General features: G+C 45.8%; 1 protein-coding gene across 3 annotated transcripts; it reads right to left on the minus strand.

Moving 5' to 3' along the window:
- Positions 1-8,704: 8,704 nt before the first annotated feature.
- Positions 8,705-22,248, minus strand: ampd1. 3 transcript variants are annotated; one of them, XM_035382020.1, is made up of 17 exons: positions 22,105-22,248; positions 19,875-19,886; positions 18,511-18,522; positions 17,260-17,431; positions 16,759-16,903; positions 15,920-16,085; positions 14,890-15,109; positions 14,075-14,204; positions 13,064-13,258; positions 11,967-12,098; positions 11,156-11,319; positions 10,820-10,946; positions 10,535-10,698; positions 10,239-10,359; positions 9,574-9,747; positions 9,346-9,456; positions 8,705-9,101 (listed from the first exon to the last, which is right to left on the minus strand). In XM_035382020.1, exons 1-17 carry the CDS (start codon positions 22,124-22,126, stop codon positions 8,946-8,948), a joined length of 2,223 nt encoding a protein of 740 aa, XP_035237911.1. In that variant the 5' UTR covers positions 22,127-22,248; the 3' UTR covers positions 8,705-8,945. The 3 variants fall into 3 exon arrangements, with proteins under 3 accessions (XP_035237911.1, XP_035237912.1, XP_035237913.1); XM_035382021.1 differs by lacking the exon at positions 19,875-19,886 and having other exon boundaries at positions 8,946-9,101; XM_035382022.1 differs by lacking the exons at positions 18,511-18,522; positions 19,875-19,886 and having other exon boundaries at positions 8,946-9,101.
- Between the last annotated feature and the right edge of the window lie 482 nt (positions 22,249-22,730).

A 22,730-nucleotide genomic window follows, 5' to 3' on the forward strand; every position in this document is an offset into this window, starting at 1 on the left:
CCTGTTGGAGACGCAGGGGTACTGCAGCGTGGGGGGGTGGAGGGGGTATTACTGCAGCGGGGGAGGGGTAGTGCTGCAGGGTGTAGCTGGTGCTGGAGGTGAACGGGTTCCCTCGACGCTGTGCCTCTAAGCTCCTCCAGCTCTTCCTCTTCTCCCTCCACCCTCCTGTCACAGATCCCTGCAAGGCACACGACACAGCTGCTGTTATTCGTTTGCTGTCTCTCACCATCCATCACTCCAAAACACACGCAGAGCGCAGAACACACACAACACGGGGAGGGAGAGGGAGAGAGCCTTATAGAGGAAAGACCAGGGTTCACCAAAGATGCCAGGAGTTTAAAAACAAAACACACACACACACATGCACACTCTCACACACAAAGACACAAACACACTCACTTGCACACACACTCATTCATTCACTCTCACACATATATACACAAACACACATACGTACACAGTCTCTCACTCTAAAATACACACAACACACACACGCGCACACACACACATTCATGAACACACATGCACACTCTCTCTCTCTCACACACACACACAGAGCAGTGTTAAGAGGGATGTGCGGATGTGCGCAGGAGGAGGAAGCTCCACAGGAGCGCCTCTTCCAAGGCCAGCAGCCAAAAATAAAACCGAAAAAGAGACAACGACAGGAACAGGGTGCTAAAGCAGTATGTTCAGCAGGTCATGGTGGGGTGTGCTCCAGGCATTATGTAGGAGCACTCACAGTGATTGCATTACATTGGGCCATTATTCGCCAGCAGCCATACCTCCATGCACTCTGCTCCTGCCGAATGGCTGAAGCTAAGCAGGTGTGGGCTTGGTTAGTACTTGGATGGGAGATCACCAGGGAATACCGAGTTGCTGCTGGAAGTGGTGTTGGTGCGCCAGCAGGGGGCAATCTTCCCGCTGGTCAAATAAACCCCAATGCCCCAGTGCAGTGACGGGGACACTGTGCCGTAGGAGATGCTGTCTTTCGGATGAGACGTTAAACCGAGGTCCTGACTCACCGTGGTCATTAAAGATCCCATGACACTTATCGCTAAGACTAGGGGGTTCCCCGGTGTCCTGGCTAAATCCCAGATCTGGCTCTTGCAAACTTTCCACCAAAACTATCCCCAGATTTAATTGGCTAAATAAATGTTCTCTCCCTCTCCACCTTCGCTAATGTGTGGTTAGCTTTCTAGCGCAAAATGGCTGCCGTGCATCACCCAGGTGGGTGCTACACGTTGGTGGTGGGTGAGGTGAGTTTCCCTCATCACTGTAAAGCACTTTGAGCAGTCGGAACAATGCTATATAAATGTAAGGATATATATATTATGCTAAATAATTCACTGTGCTAGCATTGCACTGGAGCACTCATTGTGCTAGCATTGCACTGGAGCACTTATTGTGCGAGCATTCATTGTGCTAGCATTGCAATGGAGCACTCATTGTGCTAGCATTGCAATGGAGCACTCATTGTGCTAGCATTGCACTGGAGCACTCATTGTGCTAGCATTGCAATGGAGCACTCATTGTGCTAGCATTGCACTGGAGCACTCATTGTGCTAGCAGTGCACTGGAGCACTCATTGTGCTAGCATTGCACGGGAGCATTAATTGTGCTAGCATTGCACTGGAGCATTCACTGTGCTAACATTGCACTGGAGCACTCGTGCTAGCATTGCACTAGAGCACTCATTTTGCAAGCATTCACTGTGCTAGCATTGCACTGGAGCATTAATTGTGCTAGCATTGCAATGGAGCACTCATTGTGCTAGCACACTGTGCTAGGAGCCTGGAACCCATCTTTCAGTCATCTGCCCTTTTCTGGGCTCTATGTCCATTCATCACACAGTCAAAACATCCTCTTAACGCAATAACTGAAATAATGCAACTTTAATAGAATCAATCTCATTTTAAGGCCTCCTGTCACAAACCGAGAGCAACTGGGCATCCCAGGAATTTTTACACCTACCTTTGTATTTTCCAATGTCACAAATGTCTGTGTGTGTGTGTTTGAGAGAGAGAATGTGTGATATTGTGCACACCTGTGTGTGTGCGTGTGAGAGAGAGTGTGTGTGTGTGTGCGTGTGTGTTTGAGAGAGAGAATGTGTGATATTGTGCACACCTGTGTGTGTGCGTGTGAGAGAGTGTGTGTGTGTGTGTGTATGTGTGTGTTTGAGAGAGAGAATGTGTGATATTGTGCACACCTGTGTGTGCGTGTGTGTGAGAGAGTGTGTGTGTGTGTGTGTGTGTTTGAGAGAGAGAATGTGTGATAGTGGACACCTGTGTGTTTGCGTGTGAGAGAGCGTGTGTGTGTGTGTGTGTGTGTTTGTGTGTGTGTGTGTGTGTGTGTGTGAGAGAGAGAGATTGTGTGTGTGTGTGTGTGTGTGTGTGTGTGAGAGAGAGAGATTGTGTGTGTGTGTGTGCGTGCGTGTGAGAGTGTGTGTGTGTGTGTGAGAGTGTGTGTGTGTGTGTGTGTGTGAGAGTGTGTGTGTGTGTGTGTGTGTTTGCACGCGTGTTCTAAGATGGACTCGTAGTGCACACAGGCCTGGTCTAAACCACACAGAGCGCTCACAGGAGAAACGCAGGGAAACTCCACAGCGCTGTGCATCGTGCACTGCTGATGATGATGATGATGATAATTCTGCGTGCTGCATTCCAGCAGGCCCGGTAGGGGAGGGGCCCGGTAGGGGAGGGGCCTGGCAGAGGAGCGGCCCGCCTCGCGAATCTGTGCACGAGCACTCCGCTCAGTCAGCGCCGCCAAAGGCGCCATTGTTCCGTCTGACCCAAATCGAATCCCGCTACAGCAACACCGGCAGCCATCCCCGTCCTCCACAGTCCCCCTCTCTCCGCCCCCCCCCCCCCACCTCTGTGGAATTAATGATGGAGAGTGGAGCAGGGTGTGTGAGTCTTTCTGCATCAATGTGTAAATGGGACTGTTGAGTTCAAGTACAGGCTCCAGTGTGTGTGTGTGTGTGTGTGTGTAGGGAGGATGGCTCTCTCATACTCCATACATCACTGTTAAAATAACAAAACTTCTTGCCAGATCTTTTTCTGTAATGAGGCAATGAAACACTGAAAATACATCATATCAAAGGATACTTTTTGATGTTAGTGCTATCATTAATTAATCCATTTTCCTCCTTAGTTTGTGTGTTGAAACTATTCATTTTGATGGGGTCCCGAAAATGAATGGGAGTGACGACCAGGAGGAATGGCAGTGCTGTTAACGTTCAACAGAAGCATGTGATGCTGCTAGTATTCACACGATGAAAAAACACAATGGGGTGGCTCCACAAAATGACTTGTGTTATATCAAAGTGAAATATCCCTTTAAAGGTAGTTTGCTTCCTGTCCTGAACTGGTTGGATTAACATATACATCTGCAATGGTTTTAACGGTGACACTGATTGGATGGCGCCAGTAATCCACAAGCCTACAGAAATATTAATAATTTTGTAAATAACAGCGAGGGGAGTCATTGTTGAAAAAGAAAAGCTCAGAAGCGAGAGTGAGTGCACTGCATTATGGGAGCAGGAATACACGGTGTGTGCGAGTAAGCAAGCAGTCTGCTAGCGGGGCGCTATTTTAGTCTGAGTGTGTGAATGTCTGGATCAGTGGAAGTGTGTGTGTGTGTGTGCGTGTGGATTTCTGGATCAGTGGAAGTGTGTGTGTGTGTGTGCGTGTGTGTGGATGTCTAGATCAGTGGAAGTGTGTGTATGTGTGTCTGCGGATGTCTGGATCAGTGAAACTGTGTGTGTGTGTGTTTGTGTGTGTGTGCACGTGTGTGTGTGTGTGTGCATGTCTGGATCGGTGGAAGTGTGTGCGTGTGGTGAGTGTGCATGTGTGTGTGTGTGTGTGTGTGTGGTGTGTGTGTGTGTGTGTGGATGTCTGGATCAGTGGCAGTGAGTGTGAGTGTGTGTGTGTGTGTGTGTGTGTGTGTGTGTGTGGTGTGTGTGTGTGATGTGTGCGCGCGTGATGTGTGCGCGCGTGCGATTGTGTTTTGAAGGAAACTGCCTGTGCTTCCTGGCTCTCAGGAAGACGGGATCAGCAGACTGTCTGCAGCCAGACCGGGAGAAACGCACACGCAGCCAGGAGCGCACACCAGCCCCAGCTTTCACTCAGAGTTACATGGAAATTCATTTAGCTGAATAAGTATTAATCATTAAACTATGCTGACAGAGAGATGATGCACCTCCAGGGTCTTCTTAAGCATTGATTCAGCAAAGACAAAAAGGCTGATAGTAAAATAATGGGTCTCCATGTACTCATGTGGCTATACACCAATCAATTTCACTAATTTAATTATTTCTACTACGATACAGGCAAACAGTCACATGCGCGCACACACACACACACACACATGCGCACCACAATGGAGATTTCTCAATCGCAAAGAGGCCCAGCACTCACAGATTCACAGTGTCACATACTGGCTAACGTCACCTACGGCCACAGCTTAACAGAGTTACATCTCGCTATCAGCCCGCATTACCTCACCAGTAGACATCCAGCAATTAATCAGATACACACACACAGGGCCCCAGGGGGGGCTTCACTGACTTATGGTAACAATTACAGTTTTTTTTTTTTTTTTACAGAGGAAAACAAAATTTAGAGTTTAGGGGGCAAGGGAGCGGCTGAATGACTAAGCCGGCTAACCCCGGCCAATATCGACGACGTCAGCTTGTTAACGTTACACTGCACAGCTCGACGTAGCGCCGAAGGCACAGACAGCGCACAGAGATGTATCGGTCCTGCCCGGATTAGCATCAGACCTGCGCTGCCCGTGTGAAGCTCAGAAGCCTCGTCTATCGTCTCAGTTCATCCCTCTGGTTGTAAATACAGTAATTACTGTGAAAGGGGGGGAGGGGGGGAGAGGAGGAGGAGGAGGAGGAGGAGGAGGAGGAGGGCTTCTGGTCGGCAGCAATCAAAGAGAGCAGAGGCAAGCGCTTCCATCACTGTGCCACACGCTTCATCATCAAAGCACACACACCACTATGACTGCACCCCCCCCCCCCCCCCCCCCCCCACATCACCCCCCCAACCGCCCCGGGACCCAGACACTGCCATTAACACAGCCCCCTCTAAAATCACGCCCTATCACAACTTCAATTAAAGCTAATAGCACCCTGAGCAGGAGCGCACAAAACCCCCGCCCTCCGCAGGTATGGACGCATGACCAGACTCGTCCTGGGTGGAGCAGGGAGGGACACATTACCGTTAGCAATTTCGCTAATATCACACCACACACTTGGCGCACGCTAACCCACTAACCGCATGCGCCACAACATATGGGGAAGCGCAGCAATTTCCTGATGAACGTAGCGGGAAAAATCGGCAGGTATTAATACGGGGGAAGAAAATGAAGGATGAACCGGTTTATTTTATTACTACCGTGCTTGCTCAGTTGAAGTTTCACAGATACAAGCTGCACTCCATGTTACACACCCATGAGAATTTTCATAAGAACATTCACAAACCTGGCAAGGACGGTCAAATGCAATTTCAAAACACTGTGGTGGCAGCAAGATTGATGGCTAAGGTCCATCCATACCCAAGCCCCTCTGTCACCAGCCACACTGACCGGGGACGTCCCACTGCCCGCGAACAGCGGGAGATCACTGGGGGGCCCCGACAGGGGGGGGCCGGCAGGGCTTCCCATCTTAATGAGCGAGCGGAGGCCATTATGGACAGAGGACGCTACGCCTGCGGTTTTCCCAGGTTTTAAATCAATCACGGGCTGAAAGGCTCACGCATAACCAACAGCGACCCAACTGCCCCCTGGGACACAGAGCTGTTCAGACTTGCACCTGTTTATGGACAGGGTTCATTCCCCACCACAGGACTGGGGGGCTGGGGGGGGTGGTGGGTGGGTGCAGACCCTGTCCCAGAAACAGCAGGGTTTGAATGTAGGCTACAAATACATGGGTCAATCACACAGCTTGAGGCTCAGTAAGTAAACCCCGATTCCTTAACCGAGTCATTCTCACACAGAACAAGAGAAATGGAGTCCACCTCGGCAGTACACAAGAACTGTGCTCATAAGGAAAATGGACAGATGGCCAAATCTCTGTGCACGGGAGGCCTTCAGAATCAAAACAACAGACAGTAACCACTAGCAAACTACTGTCAATGTGTGTGAGTAACACAGGCAGGTAAATATTCTATGAGAAGTTCATATAAAATAGACACGATAAAAATTAGTTTAAAAAAAAACAAAAAAACGCTCAATGTGACAATGAAATGACTGACACGGGACACCCATTAAAAATAGAAATAGGTCAGTTTGCCCGTGTTTATATAGCGTGGACCAATGTGTTCTGTATGTATGCGACATCAGATTGGGGTCGAAAGCTCGCAAAATTCACCGCAGCGCCTTGGTAAATGTCTAACCACAGGCTGTGCATAGGCCACAATAAAAATTAGTTTAAAAAAAAAAAAAAAAAACGTTCAATGTGACAATGAAATGACTAACACGGGACACCCATTAAAAATGGAAATAGGTCAGTTTGCCCATGTTTATATAGCGTGGACCAATGAGTTCTGTATGTATGCGACATCAGATTGGGGTCGAAAGCCCGCAAAATTCAACCCAGCGCCTTGGTAAATGTCTAACCACAGGATGTTCATAGGCCACAATAATTTACAGGTATCTGACAGTTCATCGCACAGAAAATTCAGTTGTTCCTCATCTAAAAAAGGGCAGATTCTTTGTGCGTAGTTTTTCGCACCTCGTGTCCGATTTTTCCATAGAGTCAGGTCAGCCAGCCGTCAGAACAAAATTACCGTCGTATGCATTCCAGAACTAACTAATCATGTCCATTCATTTGCTGGATGGCTAATTTTTAAATGAATGGGCTTTTGAACAGTGCAACAAATGAACCTTCTATTTGCGCTTTTCAACTTAGCGTAGTGTTTTTGAGTGTGTATATTTATATGCAAGAACACATTTTCTAGTTATAAAAGTTTTAGCTACCCATCAAGTTACCTAATAGGAGTATGTCGTGAAAAACTTCCAAATATCAAAACACACGATTAGAGTGGCTTGTGACACAGGCTGGGTGGCAGTCCAGTTAGACAACTGCATCAAGTCTTTTGCAAGACAAACTTATTCAAACGAAAATTAGCTCGCTAGCAGGCTAACGTAGGCAATAACTAGCAAGTTAATATTTAATTTAAATATCAGCCAACTTAAAACAGAAATAGTCTCAGAACGCTGGGAAAGCCTACAGATAACATTAGTCTAGCCACAGTCGTTACGCTTTCAGACAGTGTTGCTTATTAGCAAGCTAGCGAAATAAAATTCCAACATCCAAGGTACGTGAAAGAATGATAACGTTAGTAAACTAGATCGCTCTAGCAAGCTAGACTAAGTAAATTAATTCGACAGACTGCCCGTCGAACCTCCTTGAATAGCAATGTAACATAATAGTTACCAACTTTATATGACTACTAACTTCATCAACTATTGTAGCGTTATTTAGTTAAGCTTAGCTAGCTAATGTTAAATAATGTTAGCCACCGACCATGTGGATAGTAAACTTAACGTTACTTTGCTTATATCGATAATTAAAAACTAGCCAGCTGTCTTTGTTAACAGCGGGGTAGCGAACTAGCTAGTTCAAGTTAGCTCCTAAATTAACATTACTCACCTCTGGTTTTCGAAGGTTAGTTAGATTGGCAACTGGTTCGGGACTGAAATCCTCGTTAGCCAACTAGCAACCCAACTGATCCGATACAAGTGGGCTATAACTTTAGAGACTGCAGTGTTTCCTTCTTCAATTCTGCGTTGCTTTCGCACATTAGGACGGACTCCTGTTAGCGAGGTTTTGTAGCTAGAGCTAGCTAACGTTGGCCATCTAGCTAGTTGCTCACTTATGAATTCTATTCATTCTAACTAGCGAAAAAGAAAATATTTGTGGTTGAGTGCTGGGCACTTCAAATTTTAAGACATCCAGTGAGGTGAGGTAATCATCAGCCTGAAAGCCAGAGAATAATGGTTCTTGCAAATTGAAGGAAGTTTCTAATCTACTGGGAAACGAAGACGTCACTCACTCAGTGACTATTTTTCACAAGAACTGCTGCATTCGATCGGCTAACGGCAAACCGGGTCATAATGACAATTTGGAACCAGTTTAAATGGAGTAGCTATAACTTCCTAGTATTATTAAAATTCAAAGCCAAGATGATTTCTTCGCAAAATCGCCCGGTTGCGTCCTCCTGCAAACCAATCGGGTATGCATGATTGCCCTCACTAAGTGGCATCAACTGGCTTTCCCATTACGGAAAAATAAATATCACTGTTTTTGCAGTGTGCTGTGAAACTAAACGCGGATTTAAATCAGGAACTACTCATGTTGAACGTTTGATGCACCACATTAGATATATGATTCATGCATGAACCTTCCTCAAAACTTGAGTCAGAACATGATTTCTTCCGTCAGTGACTTGTTCGACAGATGTTACGTCAGCCAAATCTGTGCCATACTAACAAGTTAACATGTTTTCAAATTATGTGTATGCTTGACTAAGTGATCAAGTGATTGCGTAAAAGCAATGGCAAATGCCTTTGTGGGGATATTAGACCATCTCACAGGCAATTCATGTGTTTTCCACTGAGTGACATATTTTCTGTTGTCTGCCACACTGCATACAGAGCATGAAACAACAAATAGTCAGCAATGACAAAATGACAGCACAGATATCTGGGAACAAGTGTAATGACGCCAGTACAGGCCCACCTCATTCGTGCAGTGGTTCAGATTACATTATTACTCTAAAAATTTTTATTGCTTTTGGATTATGAAAGTGGAATTGCGTGCTGAATCTTGGGAGTTGCAGATGGAAACATTATTATTCCAGCACGCCTTGAAGCTCCCCAGCCAACCCCCCCCCCCCTCAGGTGTGCTGGGCCATGGACCGTGAGGGGAGTGTGTGACACTTTCACTCAGATTTGACGCCCTCCTTGATAAGGTTGAGTTCATAGCACAGGGTCTCATAGCGGTAGGCCATGCGGATTTGGGCTACGTTGGTCTTGCGGATGTCGTTGCCCTCCGGGCCATCCTTCAGGTAGTTGGGGCCCAGGAAGTGAACCTTCTCCTAGAGGGAAACAGGATGTAGAAAAAGAAGAAGAAAAAAAACAAGGCGATGTGTCAGGACACACAGCAGCAGAAGATGATTTAAATGATGATTTAAATCGGAAAAAAGTCTTAAGATAGAGGAATTATACGGCTGAACTTCCTGAATTTCCTTCCGTACATAGACATGCTAGTGGGGACTGTATTCCAGTCCAGCAAATATATCATAGTTTAATTAGCCAAGTTTAAGCCAGTGTGGTCAGTACCTCATGGGATAGACTACTCTGCAGGACGCTGTTCCTGGAGATCTCGCACATGTCACAGGTGCTGAGCTTAAACACCTGAGCCGCAATGGCGTACTCCTCCATCAGTGGCTCCTGGGAGGGGCACAGTCACATCGCAAATGCACACAGAGATGAGCAACAGAGGACACGAAGACACACACACACACACACGCACACACGCACGCATACACACAGGCTGTGTGACCTCACCTTGGTATAATGGAACTGCATAGGGTCATCGGTGGACAGAGACACCACAAGCCCCTTCTTGTGGAACTCAAGGAGAGGGTTCTTGGCATACTCCAGGAAGAGGCTGTTGTTGCTCAGTGGAGACATGGCAATGGGTATCTGGGCCAGGAAGTACAGATACTGCAGGACAGGGCCCTGTGGAGTGGAGGCCAAGTACAAATTTAAAGCAGTGAATTGGGAAAGCATGTCAATGAGCAGATATGGAAAGTCGGGGACTCGGAAGGTAAAAGTCCTGCCATGCATTTCTTCCACCCATTAACTCGTCCACCTCCTGGCTGAGGAATCCAGGTGCTCGGAAACAAAGTATCGAGGAGTACTTTTCCTTTCTGAACCTGGATTTCCCACGTCTGTGGATGAGCTATACACATTGCAAACATCACGTTTCAGGAAAAAGGTATATTAAGGCACATTGAGGCGTGTGTTGAAAATGCTAGGTGTGTTGAGGTATGCGTCAGGTGTTGAGGTGTGGTCAAGTGCACTGAGATGTGTTAGGCATTCTGAGGTCAACTGAGCATTGTGTGAAACATGCTGAGATGTGTTCAGTGCTGTGGGATTTTGAACAGATGTTTGAACGGTGGGCACCAGGCATTTTTAGGAGTAGCAAAGTGCATTGTGCTGGAATTGACCTTCTTCAGGTTGAGTCCGTGAGAGATGTTGTCAGCGGTCATGAAGCAGGCCAGAAGGTGGGTGATGGCCCCAGCCTCTCCACAGTGAGGTCTGAACTGGAAGGTGTTCATCCCCCTCTGCCTGTTGGCCACGCACAGACACAAAACCATGGGCGCATAAACGCACTACCATAAAAAACACACCCCACCCACATTCACCAAGTACTAGGCCATAGTACATAGTCATATGCCTTTAATTGCTGTAGTTAATGCTTAATCTTACTCAACATTAGGATCCTGCGAGAGGAGATACTCACTTGCGCAGCTGGTTCAGAACCATAATGTTGGCATACATGTAGTAGATGTAGTAGGTGTAGGATGGGTTTTTGGCAATGTCCCACTCCTCTGGCTTGGGGCTCTTGGAGCAGAACATGTGTCCACTGTGCTTGGACTCGTCATCAACACTGTCAAACCCAGTTACCTACCAGGTGGAAGGAGATGGGGGGGAAAAAAACACGATGGATTGACATGGAGATTATCGTTATTTTTTGCCTCTTAGTCAGCAATCATTTTAGTCGCTTTTATGTTGAGCCATCGCTCACATGTTTGAGGAAGATGCTCAGCTCCGGGTGGCTTTGGGGGTCAATGGTCGCCTGGAAGACCGGGAGGAAGATATTCTCCAGCATTTTTCCAAAGTGCGGCACAAAGTTCCTGCCCCTGAAGATGTCACTGGACACAAAAATAAGATGGATTACATTGTGTCTGCTGGGGCTAGTGACAGAGAGATCCTGCCCCAGACAAAATGGTGTTGACTAGGAGTTCTGAAAGCTCACACAGAAAGAAGAGATAGAACAGTGGTGGAGCAAAGAGGAAGGGAGAGACACGCTCGTAGTCATCGACACAAATCGTCACATATATTAGGCCGCACGGGGACGTACTAAATCCTGGGAACCTGGATCATCCACTTGAGCTGGGGGGAGAATACACGGTGCTTATTGAACCAGCCAGCCAGCTTGGCCCACTCAGCAGGGTTGCAACCGTAGATGGATAGGCGAGGCTCAGCATACTGGTATTTGGCATCCTCAAGGTCACTGGCCACTTCCTGTTTGGGCAGAAAACAGAGAACAAACCAGCCATTTTCTTCTCTATTATTTCAGTTTCGTGGCTCTATTTTCATAACACTGAAAGTCTTCCAAAGCTCAAACCAAAGGTCATTTGATGTCTCTTCAGAAAATTAATTGTGGGGCATGAACAAGGAAAATATTGTGGCAATGGATGTTCAGTATTGTGATATAACTTTGAAGCTCCCATTACCAAATGTAACCTCCTACTCTGTATAACCATCATCTATTGGTTGCACAGACTTTCTTACAAAAACATAAGTACTGTATCTATTTGACAGTATGTAAGAGAAAGAAATGCAGATTTGTTCAAGCACAAATGGCCATTGCTGTGTAAAATGCACTCTCAATAAGACAATCTAAACCAAAAGACTAAACCAGGAACAAAAACAAGTATCTTCCCAAAACAGGTGCACATTGAATTAAAGAAGACATCATTATGCATGTTTTAGTGATTATGTTGTATACGTGATCATGATTTGTCATAGAAAGCTCCCCTTTACCAGATCGAACCTCCTGTCATTGGCAGGTGGAAGGAACGCAGGACCTGAATAAACGAGCAAGTCTAAAGAACCTGACGCAAGAGTATCTGAGAGAACAACAGGAAGGGGATGTGGCCGGTAGGTACCTTAATGATAGTGGCAAAGTATTCTCCATTGATGTGGTTCTCAGTCTTCATATAGAGATCACGCAGCTCACTGGCGCCCACAGGGTTGTATTTGGCGTTGAACTTGTCAAAACGCTGGAAGGTTTGCCTACCCTGATGAGAGAGGAGGCGGAAGGTTTAGGAAAGAAGCAGCAGAAAGAAGATCTGATCTGTCTCTTCCTAATCGTCTGTGAGCATTCATTGGTTTTCCTTTACTTCCCATTAACATATATATTTTTTTAATTTGATCTATCCCAGGCTGCGAAATGTGTCTGGCAGTACGAACTCAGCCCAGATTGCAAATGCGTGAGCCAGTGCCAAAGCATCCCAAATTGGAGCGTCCGTGGACCTGTTCTGGCACGGGCCCGAAGAGCTTATTATTACCTTAGGCCCAGTTTGCGAATGCTACATCGGACTCTGGCCTGTGACTGTCCCGGACCCCACAGACCACCCAAATTATGTTTGATTCTATCCTCCTGACCAAATCCAGTGCGTAAGCACAAACTGGGTGTGGCTGCTGTGTGGACGTGCTGGTCTGAAACCAGACCTGGATCGGACTATTTTCTTGGAGTTGTTTTCTGGTCAATAATCTGACTGCATGTAGGTTTGGAAGCAGAATTTAAACACCATGTGTGTAGATACTGTATTGTTCAGTACATACTTAGGACATACATGCATCAACTGTACTGCAGTACAGTAATAGTTGGTTGAATGAAGGGAAACATAAGCCTTCTTGGGTCATCTTACCCTCTTATGTCTCTCTTGTTGAACATCTGAAATTAGTGCACACAATGGGAAAACCAAAGGCTTTTGATAGCTGAAAGCTAAGTAAAAATTCAGTGGTCTTATCATTTATGTAATGATTGGTGGCCAAGGCATTTACGCAATTTTCTGCACAGGAAATAATGAAACCAGGAAAAGAATAGCTTTCTTCCGAGATGAGGGGCTTTGTGTTTTACATTGCGCTATGAGTTCAGTTGTTCAGGGGAAATAAAGGATTGACGTAGCTAGCTGTTGCCAAGTGGAACGCGCGGAGCTACGTTGAGGACCGCGAGGCCATCCGGCAGCTCGATACTCACGGCGTGCACGTCCAGCGAATCCACCGTGAGGTCGTACGGGTGCAGCTTGAGCTTCTCGAACAGCTCCTTCATCGTGATGTCTTTGCCGTTAATGTTCTGCACCACGCGATCCGAGTCCACGCGGTACGACTTCTTGATGAAGCGCAGCAGGTGTTTCTGGTTCATGCAGGCGGCCGCGTGGATGTGAGTGTCCACCTGCGACGGGGACAGACACGGTAGCCGCTGTAGCGATGTTCTACATGTTTTTTTTTCTTCTGGCAGATAGTATTACTTTGATCATTAATAAAACTTATACTCTATATAATCGTCCTCTATTGCTTGCACAGACTTTCTCTCTAAAACCCCAGCAGTGTTTATATTTTGGCAACGGGTGAGAGAAAACATTAAGTTTCGTACAGGCACAAATGGTCGTTGGTGTGTAGGATGCACTCTCAATAAGGTCAAACTGAAAGATTAAAACGAGAACACAACTATTCTCTGAAAGCAGGAAGAAAACTGAAATGAACTATGCACGTTTAATTTATCACATGTAGGCCTACAATTGACTATGATTAGCCATGGAAATAAATATCTTGGAAAAAGTGAGGAATGGAAATTGTCCAGGACACAAACATCTGATAAGCGAAATTATGTACTTATAGTTAATCATGTAATGATAATTATTTACTGCTGGTAATTTGAATGATTGAAAATGAATATAAAGACGAATGAAAAACTGATGTCTGGTGTATAACAGTTGCTCGCTATTACCGTGGGAGTTATGACCAGCATAAGAAAAACCAAAAAAAAAAAAAAGTAAATCTCAACAAGCATTTTAATTTGATATTTATGCTTAAAAACTTATTCCTATTACTTTTTTGCTAAATAAGACAGATAAGATATTGCCAAGATGAGACAGTTTGACTCATTGCAAGATTTGCCAATAGGGTAGGAAAATCACTAGTCAAGCAAACAATAACTTAAAACAAGATAATATTTTCAACTTGAGAGAGAGTGCAGTGAATTGAGTACCTTCCTGCAGTTGTAGAAATCCCTGTGGGGATTGTTCTTAAGTTCCTTCAACTCCTCCATCTCATTCAGCATCTCATGGACGTTGAACTTGGACATGAGGAACTTGAGACGACGGTGGGTGTACGTCTTACTGCAATCCGACAGGAAAAGGGGATGTGGAGAGGAAGAGAGGAAGAAATATGAGATGTAGCTATGCAGGTAGATCAGAAAAGCAGAGATGTAGGGTAGGTGTGTATGTTACATGCTACTTATTTTTTTAACTTTCTGTTGCAAAATCACTCTATGAAATATTCATGTACAATTTTGAAGGTTACAAGTACTGTAACATCACTAAAATCACTTATTGTTTCCTGTTCCAAGAACCTAAATCAGAACAGTTAAACAATGAGTAAACATCAGACATTTAAGTGATACGGAGGATCCATTAAAATAATGGGATTCTTGAGAAGTAATTTTATTCTTAATAGAATGCAAACAAAACAAAATGTAATTTGTTCAAAGTCATCTATCTATCTATTATTATTATTATTATTATCCTGCATGATACACAGTTCACAATGACTGTGTTTTTTCAGACAAAGATATATCATTGTGTTTCATGAATAGATATGTTGTAAAATATCTGTATACTTAGGCGTAAATCATGTGTTCTTGTCTCTTTACTGGCAGTGTTTGTAAGTTATTGCTCGTATCATTAAAGTGAAAAGCTTTTCGGTATTATTAGTTACCATGACTTGACCGCCACCTTGTGGCCAGAATAGTGAAATGCAGGCGAGAGGAGCACTTGAACGAAAACAGAAATTTGAGTGACTCACGCGGGCCCCTGCGCAATCAAGGCGATGAGGAAGTTCATGTCATCGATGAAGGTGTTGTAGTCGGGCCTGGGCAGGTCTTTGGGCTTGTGCTGGTTGGCAGCCTCCTCGTCATTGTAAACGTAGATGAGACCGTCCCGCATCCGCGCCACATAGCCAAGGTTCTCGGGCAGAGATTTGGTACAGAAGGGGTCCTCATCCTTTTTGGGCGGGGGTGTAAACACTGACACAGAAACATTGGCATTGGCATGCGCACACGTGCAAATTTAAGTTACAGAAAGTACCATCCCCTCCAACTACAACTAGATCACAGCTCCAAATGCGACAGTGTGCCTGGCTACAGACCTTACAATGTGTACCGATGCAGCATTACTGGGTGCGTATTTTAAATACACTTTCTGTTTTGTGCTGAAATGTGCTGCATCCTTTGTGCCTTAACTCCATACCGCTGACCCATTCTGCCATTAGCTGGTGCTCCTGGCTCTCTCTTACCATACCTGTTCTCAGCATACAGGTCCGGCACCAGTGCTTCTCCTAGGAAGTCACCTGTGGCTCTGTGTTACCGTGTTGACTAGAGCTTAGAAATTCAGCAAGCAGCCGGAGTAATGTCAGCCATAACAGTGTGTTGATGGTAGGCCTATGGTACATTATAAACTGCAATTGTGGATGGAGTGGGTGTGATCATGAACTGCAGGGGGGGGTAAACTATTTTCTTTATCATCAAGGATATAGAAAGTTGCCTCTAGTTGCCTTTTTGATGTCCTGGATTTCCACAGCCATTCACCCGTGATGATTGTATGATATTGATGATTTCGCCTCTCATAATTAAATCCCGTTATTACTGACCGCCTCTACCGTGAGGCGGCCATTTTGATATTGTGGCGGTGCGCCACAGATGAATCTACGCAGGGGAAGCTCTGCTGTGTTCCCTACGCCATGTACCCTGTCCTCAGTCCACGCACCTGTCCGTACCTGCGAGCACTGCCCTGCCACACCACCCCCCCCCCCCCCCCCCGCTCGTCGTTCTGCTCACCTGGCAGCACCTGGTCCTCGCTCTTCCACACCCCGCCCTCCAGGTCGCGCAGGTACTGGGAGACGATGCTGGGAAAGCGCTGGTACGCCATTCTCATGTACTTCTCCCGGATGGCCAGGGCTCGGTGCAGGCCTTTACAGGACAGCTCGAAATCATCCAGCGTTACCTGGGCAACAGGGAGACAGAAAAAACAATCACACATTCTTTATGGATCCTTTATGCCAATCGTGTACCTGCAGTATGTATTATCTGGGGCAGAGAGCATCAGTGCTTTGGTAACATTTGCTATCAATGTACCAGTAAAGCTAAATGGAGTTAAACTGATGGAGGAAACAAGCAGAAAAAAAAACAAAAAAAACAGAGTGAGGTGCTCCTTCAAAACAGAGCTGTGTAAACCAGCTCCATCTCCCCCCCTGCACGTGTCCCTCTGTCCGGCTAAAGGTCAGATTCTTGAATCCCAAATGAGGGCGGGCAAAAAAATGGCACTCAGGAGCCTCTCTCTAAAGTCAAACGAGGTCAACGGCCCAGTGTGACCTCACAGCCCGGTAGCCATGGCAACCAGCAGAGAATCTGCCACTGAGGATCTAATGCGGCCGTGCGCGAAGAGGAAGAGAGAGAGAGAGAGAGAGAGAGAGGGAGAGATAGAGATAGAGGAAGAGAAAGAGTGAGAGAAAGAATGAGAGAGAAAAATAGAGCGAGAGAAAGAAAGGGATAGAGAGAGGGAGACAAAGAGCGAGACAGAACGAGAGAAAGAGAGAGAGAGGGAGAGAGAGAATGATAGCAGGAGGGAGAGAGAGAGAGAGAGAGAGAGAGAGAGAGAGAGATATATGCAAGCATACCCCGGATGCATAATCCCCAACAATGGCGACTCTCTGGAATGCAGGTACTTCCAGGTAGAGGGGCGTGTCCAGCTCCACAGTCTGCGACACCTCAGCCTTGGTACCGAGCATGGGGGCAATCTGCACCCGGCTCATGAGCTTCTTCCTGATTGGAGCAGAAAACGAAAGGGGACCAAGCGAGGATTGCTGGGAAATTAGGGTGTGCATAGGGCCAGATTTGCTGAGACCTGTAGCATGCGCAAAACCAAGAACACAACTAATGATTGGTGCAAAGCAAAACACCATGACCAAGCAGTGGTCATGTTATTGGTTTGCCGTGTGCCAAAAGATTTTGCGTGTACTAAAGGCCTTAGTAAATCAGGTCCTTAATATGAACATCTGCAAAAACAGTGCAATAAGCCCCATCTACACATATTTAACTGAGTAAATCGTATTTACTAGGGACAGTGTTTACATGTGAATGTATATGTGCATGCGATGTGGGTACACTGAGTCTCTCACCGTTTCTCTGTGTTCTTGCTTGATTCAGCGTGCAGGTGTTGGGTCAGTTGGTGCTGGACGATCGGACAGTCCTCCGCCACGTCGAACAGAGACATTTCCTCCCGGGTGTCCTCGTCCTTCGTCTCGGACGCAAACACCTTCTCAGCGAAGGCGCGCATGTTTTCATCCGTCTCTGAGGTGCACACATACACACGCACGCACGCACACGCACGCACACACACACACACAAGTACACACGCGTGCATACACACAAATAATAACCAGTTTTTTTGTGTGGTGGGGTCACTGTGACAAACCACAGTTAAGTGCTTCTTAAAAAACCCGAAAGAACTTCTCACAAAATTTAATGCAATATGATGCTGTGTTTAAAAAAAAAAAAAAAACAAGGGTGCAGTCTTTAAAGAACAGCAACAGGAAAGAGCAGCAGCCAATCCAGGCAGTGGCTGAAAGCAGACAGGGCATAGCCACTCCCACAGGACGTGGCCAAGATGCTCATTACATCAGTGGCTGGAGAGGAAAGTCATTCCATTTATTTCCCATACAGCCTTACGTGAAATAAATGTCACTTCACAGATATCACCGCCACATCGGTCAGCCAGAAATATACTGTATTGTGTTTAATGAGCCACACGTAAAATGTAACTCCTTCCATTCAGACTCAGACTTTCATTCAAAGATCAAATACGGTCGGTAGCATGTAGCAAACATACAGCTGACAATGGTTGACAATGACAAATGAAACTCATGCTTGGTGTGTGAGGCTGCAGCAAGGCCATGTTTGCTCTCTCTTAATATTCAACTGCAGTGCAGTCACAGCGCTAAAACCCCACAGATCGCGGGCCATGGCAGCTGATCTGTGAACGTGGACGTCGCGAACGCGCAGTCGTACGTTTCCTCATGACACAACGGGCAGCAGACGGCCAGTGAGAGGAAGCGAAAAGAAGTCGCGTCTTATCGGCTGAGATCTGGGGGTCAGGCCTGCATTCCTATCCAGACCTCTCATGCACCGCCCACAGAGGGCGGCCACCCTTTTATTCATTTATCTGTTCAATATCAATATTCCTCTTTTTGCTGTTAAGACTGACCAACTGTATGAACAATTCCAATGTATTTCACATGAATTAGACATAAATAAATGAATAAATAGGGGGGGTTTTTGCCACTCTTTTTTGATTTTTGGTTGCATTCCTGCTAATATTGAGCATCAGGCAACCTGGCATCCATTTTACCATCTGATGACATCATACTTACTCTCCAACCTCGCTGGCCACATTTCCCCCCGGAAATGAGCAGAAAAGGCAACGACGAAGAGAAGGAAGAAAAAAAGGAGGAGGAGGATCTCAAGTCAGGATCAGGGCACTGTACGCTAGTACCATTTTAACACCCCGTCCCAAACCCTTCAGCCATAGCCCTTCCCGCACAGTCCCCCTCTGTTTTAAGGACACACGGGACACACGGTTACAAACAGGGACGAGACAGGACGATGCTGAAGCAATTGAGAAATGGAGTGAATAAGGGAGAATAAGTCCATCATCCGGTATCACAAACTTAGGCGAACAGTTGGTTAGTACACAAGCCGTCTGATATGGATAGTGATGGAGCGGTAGACAGATGGTTAGATTTACAAAAGTGAAATTATTAAGAGGTGGAGTGTGCAGAGAGAAAAGCAACATGCCCGCGCGGACAGTGAAACCTGCCTTTGGCATCACCTTTGTATGGCGGTAATACAATCAGCCATTTTATTCCCCCCCGTTTCCCCATTTTATCCCCTGGGTGACCGCCTAAGGCAGGTTTGACTGTAGTTCCATTGTCCGTCAGGCAAACGCTTTGACAGGGAGGAGAGAGGCGGAAGAACGGATGCTGTACGACCGGACAGAAACGGTACTTGTCAGTTCCAAAAAAAAAAAAAAAAGACGCTTCTGTCGTGGATGTAAAGGCAACTTACTTACGACGATCTACCGACAAGAACCGCCCAGTATAGATGCTTCAGAGGGAACTAAAACAGAGATGCAGGGCTTCACGGTGCAACTTGTTTGCGGAGTTTCAGAGGACTGGGGTGAGGCCAGACCTCTCATGCCATTCCAACAGAGAAAGAGGCCACCTTTAAATCAATTATTCATTTATCCGTTCCCCCCCCAATGGGGACGCCTGGGACGGGATCACTCCATCACTCAGGCGGTGGGACCAGCCCATGTGCAAAAAATAGTATACCAAGCGCACTTGACATAAACTTGAACCGCACTTCAAGTCTTCTTAGGTATACAATAAAATACTTCAGCATACTATTTTTTTTCTCAAACGGGAGCAAGAGAACCCAGGCGAAACCCAATCAAGTTTCCCCAGTATAAGCAACATTTAGCAAATAAATGAGTATTTGATCCAAAGATGGAATGTGCTCTTTGTGACTCTAGAACATTCCATCCCATCTTCCCCCGTGGGGCAGGCTTTCAGTTTTGGGGGGCGCGTCAAACTGGGTAGTGGCCAGGTGGGTGCAGTCGATGCAGGGGCGTGGTCCCTAAACTTGCCCCCCCTCCCCACCACCCCCCCATCCCCTCGTTCTGCATGCCTTTCAAATTCTCCCCCCAGGACACCCACACTCCCTTCTCCATACTTACGCTCTTCGTCAGCTAGATGAGCAATGCACACCCCCAAAAAAATGCAAGAGAAGGGCAGAGGAGAAAGAGCCGCATTATTTCAGGGAGGGCCATTACAACTGCACTTGAATCCCGTACAATCCAAACATGGTGACATAACAGGCATTTCAGTCTGGCGTTACTATATACGCTTCCCCACCCTTACACCCAGAACAACTTGCATTGCTTACATTAGAGATCATTTCCATTTATACAACCAGACATTTAATGAACTGAAACAGGTAGCTCGCTCAAGCTTTCTGTACCATTCAACACATAGAAACTCTCTGGTTAATATCCTTCAAATACAGGAACACAACGTTTTTTTTTCCTTTTTAAATAAAAAAAAAAAAACACATTTCCCAATCAGAACAAACTTCTCAGCCCTCCAACCCCCGACTATGACTCATGAATTGAAGTCTAAGCCAATGTCAAACTCTCACAAAAGTGAAACTTAACAAACCAGGAACATGGTATTTTTTTTTCATTTACTGTGTATTTACTGAAGTATTGGGGTAGGATAGGGTGTAAACCTAATATTTAAAAAATCTGCATCATGTGATTGAATGTGTGCACTGTTGTTGTGGACAATCTAACCGCTATAACCAACTGTACTCTTACAAAGTGTGTTAATGCAGGTTTGCTTCCATGGTGATAATGCTTTATTCAGTCCCCTCCCCTTTCTCAGCATTCAGCCAATGACATCTTTGCCTTGAAGACCCAGCTGTCTGAATGACAGATAGCCGGTCTATTTTTCTCCCTTGGGAAAAATCTTGGGTGACTAAAGTGGGTGGTCATCCCCGTCTTGGCACAGCAAGTCACATAGCCAATGAGAAGCCATCAGGAATGAGGGGGCGGGGGGCGATAATGGTGTGATGGAGGACAGCGAAAATTAATCTGCACATACAAGCGAGGAAAGCCACACATGCAATGGAGTCCACACATCGTATCTGTACTCCATCAGTGCTGCGTAAAATCTCTTCAGCATTGGTGAGGCTATAAAGTTACAGTCAATGTTCAGTGAACTAAAGGACGCGTTGAAAAATGTATTTAAAAAAAAATAATTCAAAAACGAGTTGGGCTAAGAGTGTCAAACTGGACAATGTTGTTAGCTTATTGTTTGAGTCTGTTAGTTATGGGCTATAAAAGGAGAGGTTCAAAGAGACAAAACCCGTCTATGTATTGCACCCCTCTACAGGCCTATCAGTGTATATGTTCACATAAATATATAGCGTTTAACATAAATCCTACTGTCCTACGTATTCATTCTAATTAACTATTATTTATTAATTCATTAGGATCAAACTGACCATGTGCAAGACGTATGATGTAACACCTGTAACAGAGTCAAGATCCAGCAACACTTGATCTAAAAGAATTCGCTGACAGACAACTTTCCAAGTACAACTATCTCACTTGCACTTGCCCACAGCGATTTTCTTTTATCTCTCTGTCAAAATAAAAGTACCTCATAATGGCTTAATGAATGCATTTTGTGCTGCATTCAAATTGCTAAATTGGGCAAAGGAATATATATTTTTTCCTTTATCCGTATAGAAATGTTTTGTTCATGCAGTATCATATAGTTAACCTTGGTAAAACTGCCCTTTTGTCTATCATTATGCATTGCTATAGGGCAGCCCAAATTTGAATACCTGATTTGAAAGTATATTTCCATCAAAGCCCTTCATGCAAAAGCAGGTAAACCAGATCTGTTGCAGTTGCACCAGTGAAGAGGGACGCAAAAACACTTAAATTAAAATTTCAGTGACCCGAAGCGACACGTTTTCCATATTCAAATCCCCTTTCTGTTCCCTTCACACAGAGACCAAAACAATCAACAAAATTATTCTATACAAAAGACCGCAAACCACCACCATACCCACCACATTTAAGCTGGGCTGTGAAACTAAACTGAACGCCCACGAATCAGCGAATCCTTAACCCTTTAAGGCGTGAGGTCACAAACATGTGATTAGAATGTTCTTCACTGAGCATTCTAATGCTGATGTAACAATCACCGCTGGTGACTGAAAGCGATGGGAGTTCTAGAACACTGACTTAGAGCACTGGTGGGGGAAGGGGGAAGGGGAAAAAAAAAAAAACATTCCAATAATCCTACTCATGAAAGGGATAATGGTTTTCCCGACACGGTCCCTGTAGCACAAACGGGGCAGCACTGGGAGAGGGGGGCACAGGCCGGGCCACTCACCTGGCATTTTAACTTTAGACATGTTGGCAACTGGTTCCCGTCACAAACGCCTTCCCTGAGGACTGAGCTGGGCTGGTCGGGCACCGGGGCGACGAGGCGAGGAAGTGTGGAACCCCCGGACACTCCGCTGAAATATTAAGCTCTGCCTGGCCCCTGTAATCAGAGCTATACCCCCCCCACCCCACCCCCACCCACCAAAACGATGACCATGTGTGTCAGAGACAGAGGGGACTGGCGTTTACTCTATTTTAAGTTCAGAAAGCCAGCCCATGAACACATACAAGAATATAGGGAGAGGGCCAACACTTGGGGGGAGGGGGGTGGGGGTGGGTGGGGGGTTTACCACAGGATAGAAACATGCAGCAAGTTTACAGCTGCTGTCCCGTTCAGTGCAAAGGTTTACTTTTCATTTATTCCTTATCATATTAAGGGCAAATTAACTTTTTAAAATTGTTAATACAGTTGTGGAACACTGGTTTGCACAGGAAAATATCCATAATATCCATGCACTGGATATTATGGATAAAAGCGTCTGCCAAATAAAGTGTATGAATTATTACATTACATTTAATTTGACATTTAATATTTGAAGAGGTGTCAGATGACTTAGTAGGTAGCCTACTGGC

Source organism: Anguilla anguilla, chromosome 11, assembly GCF_013347855.1.
Source record: "Anguilla anguilla isolate fAngAng1 chromosome 11, fAngAng1.pri, whole genome shotgun sequence".
Lineage (NCBI taxonomy): Eukaryota > Metazoa > Chordata > Actinopteri > Anguilliformes > Anguillidae > Anguilla > Anguilla anguilla.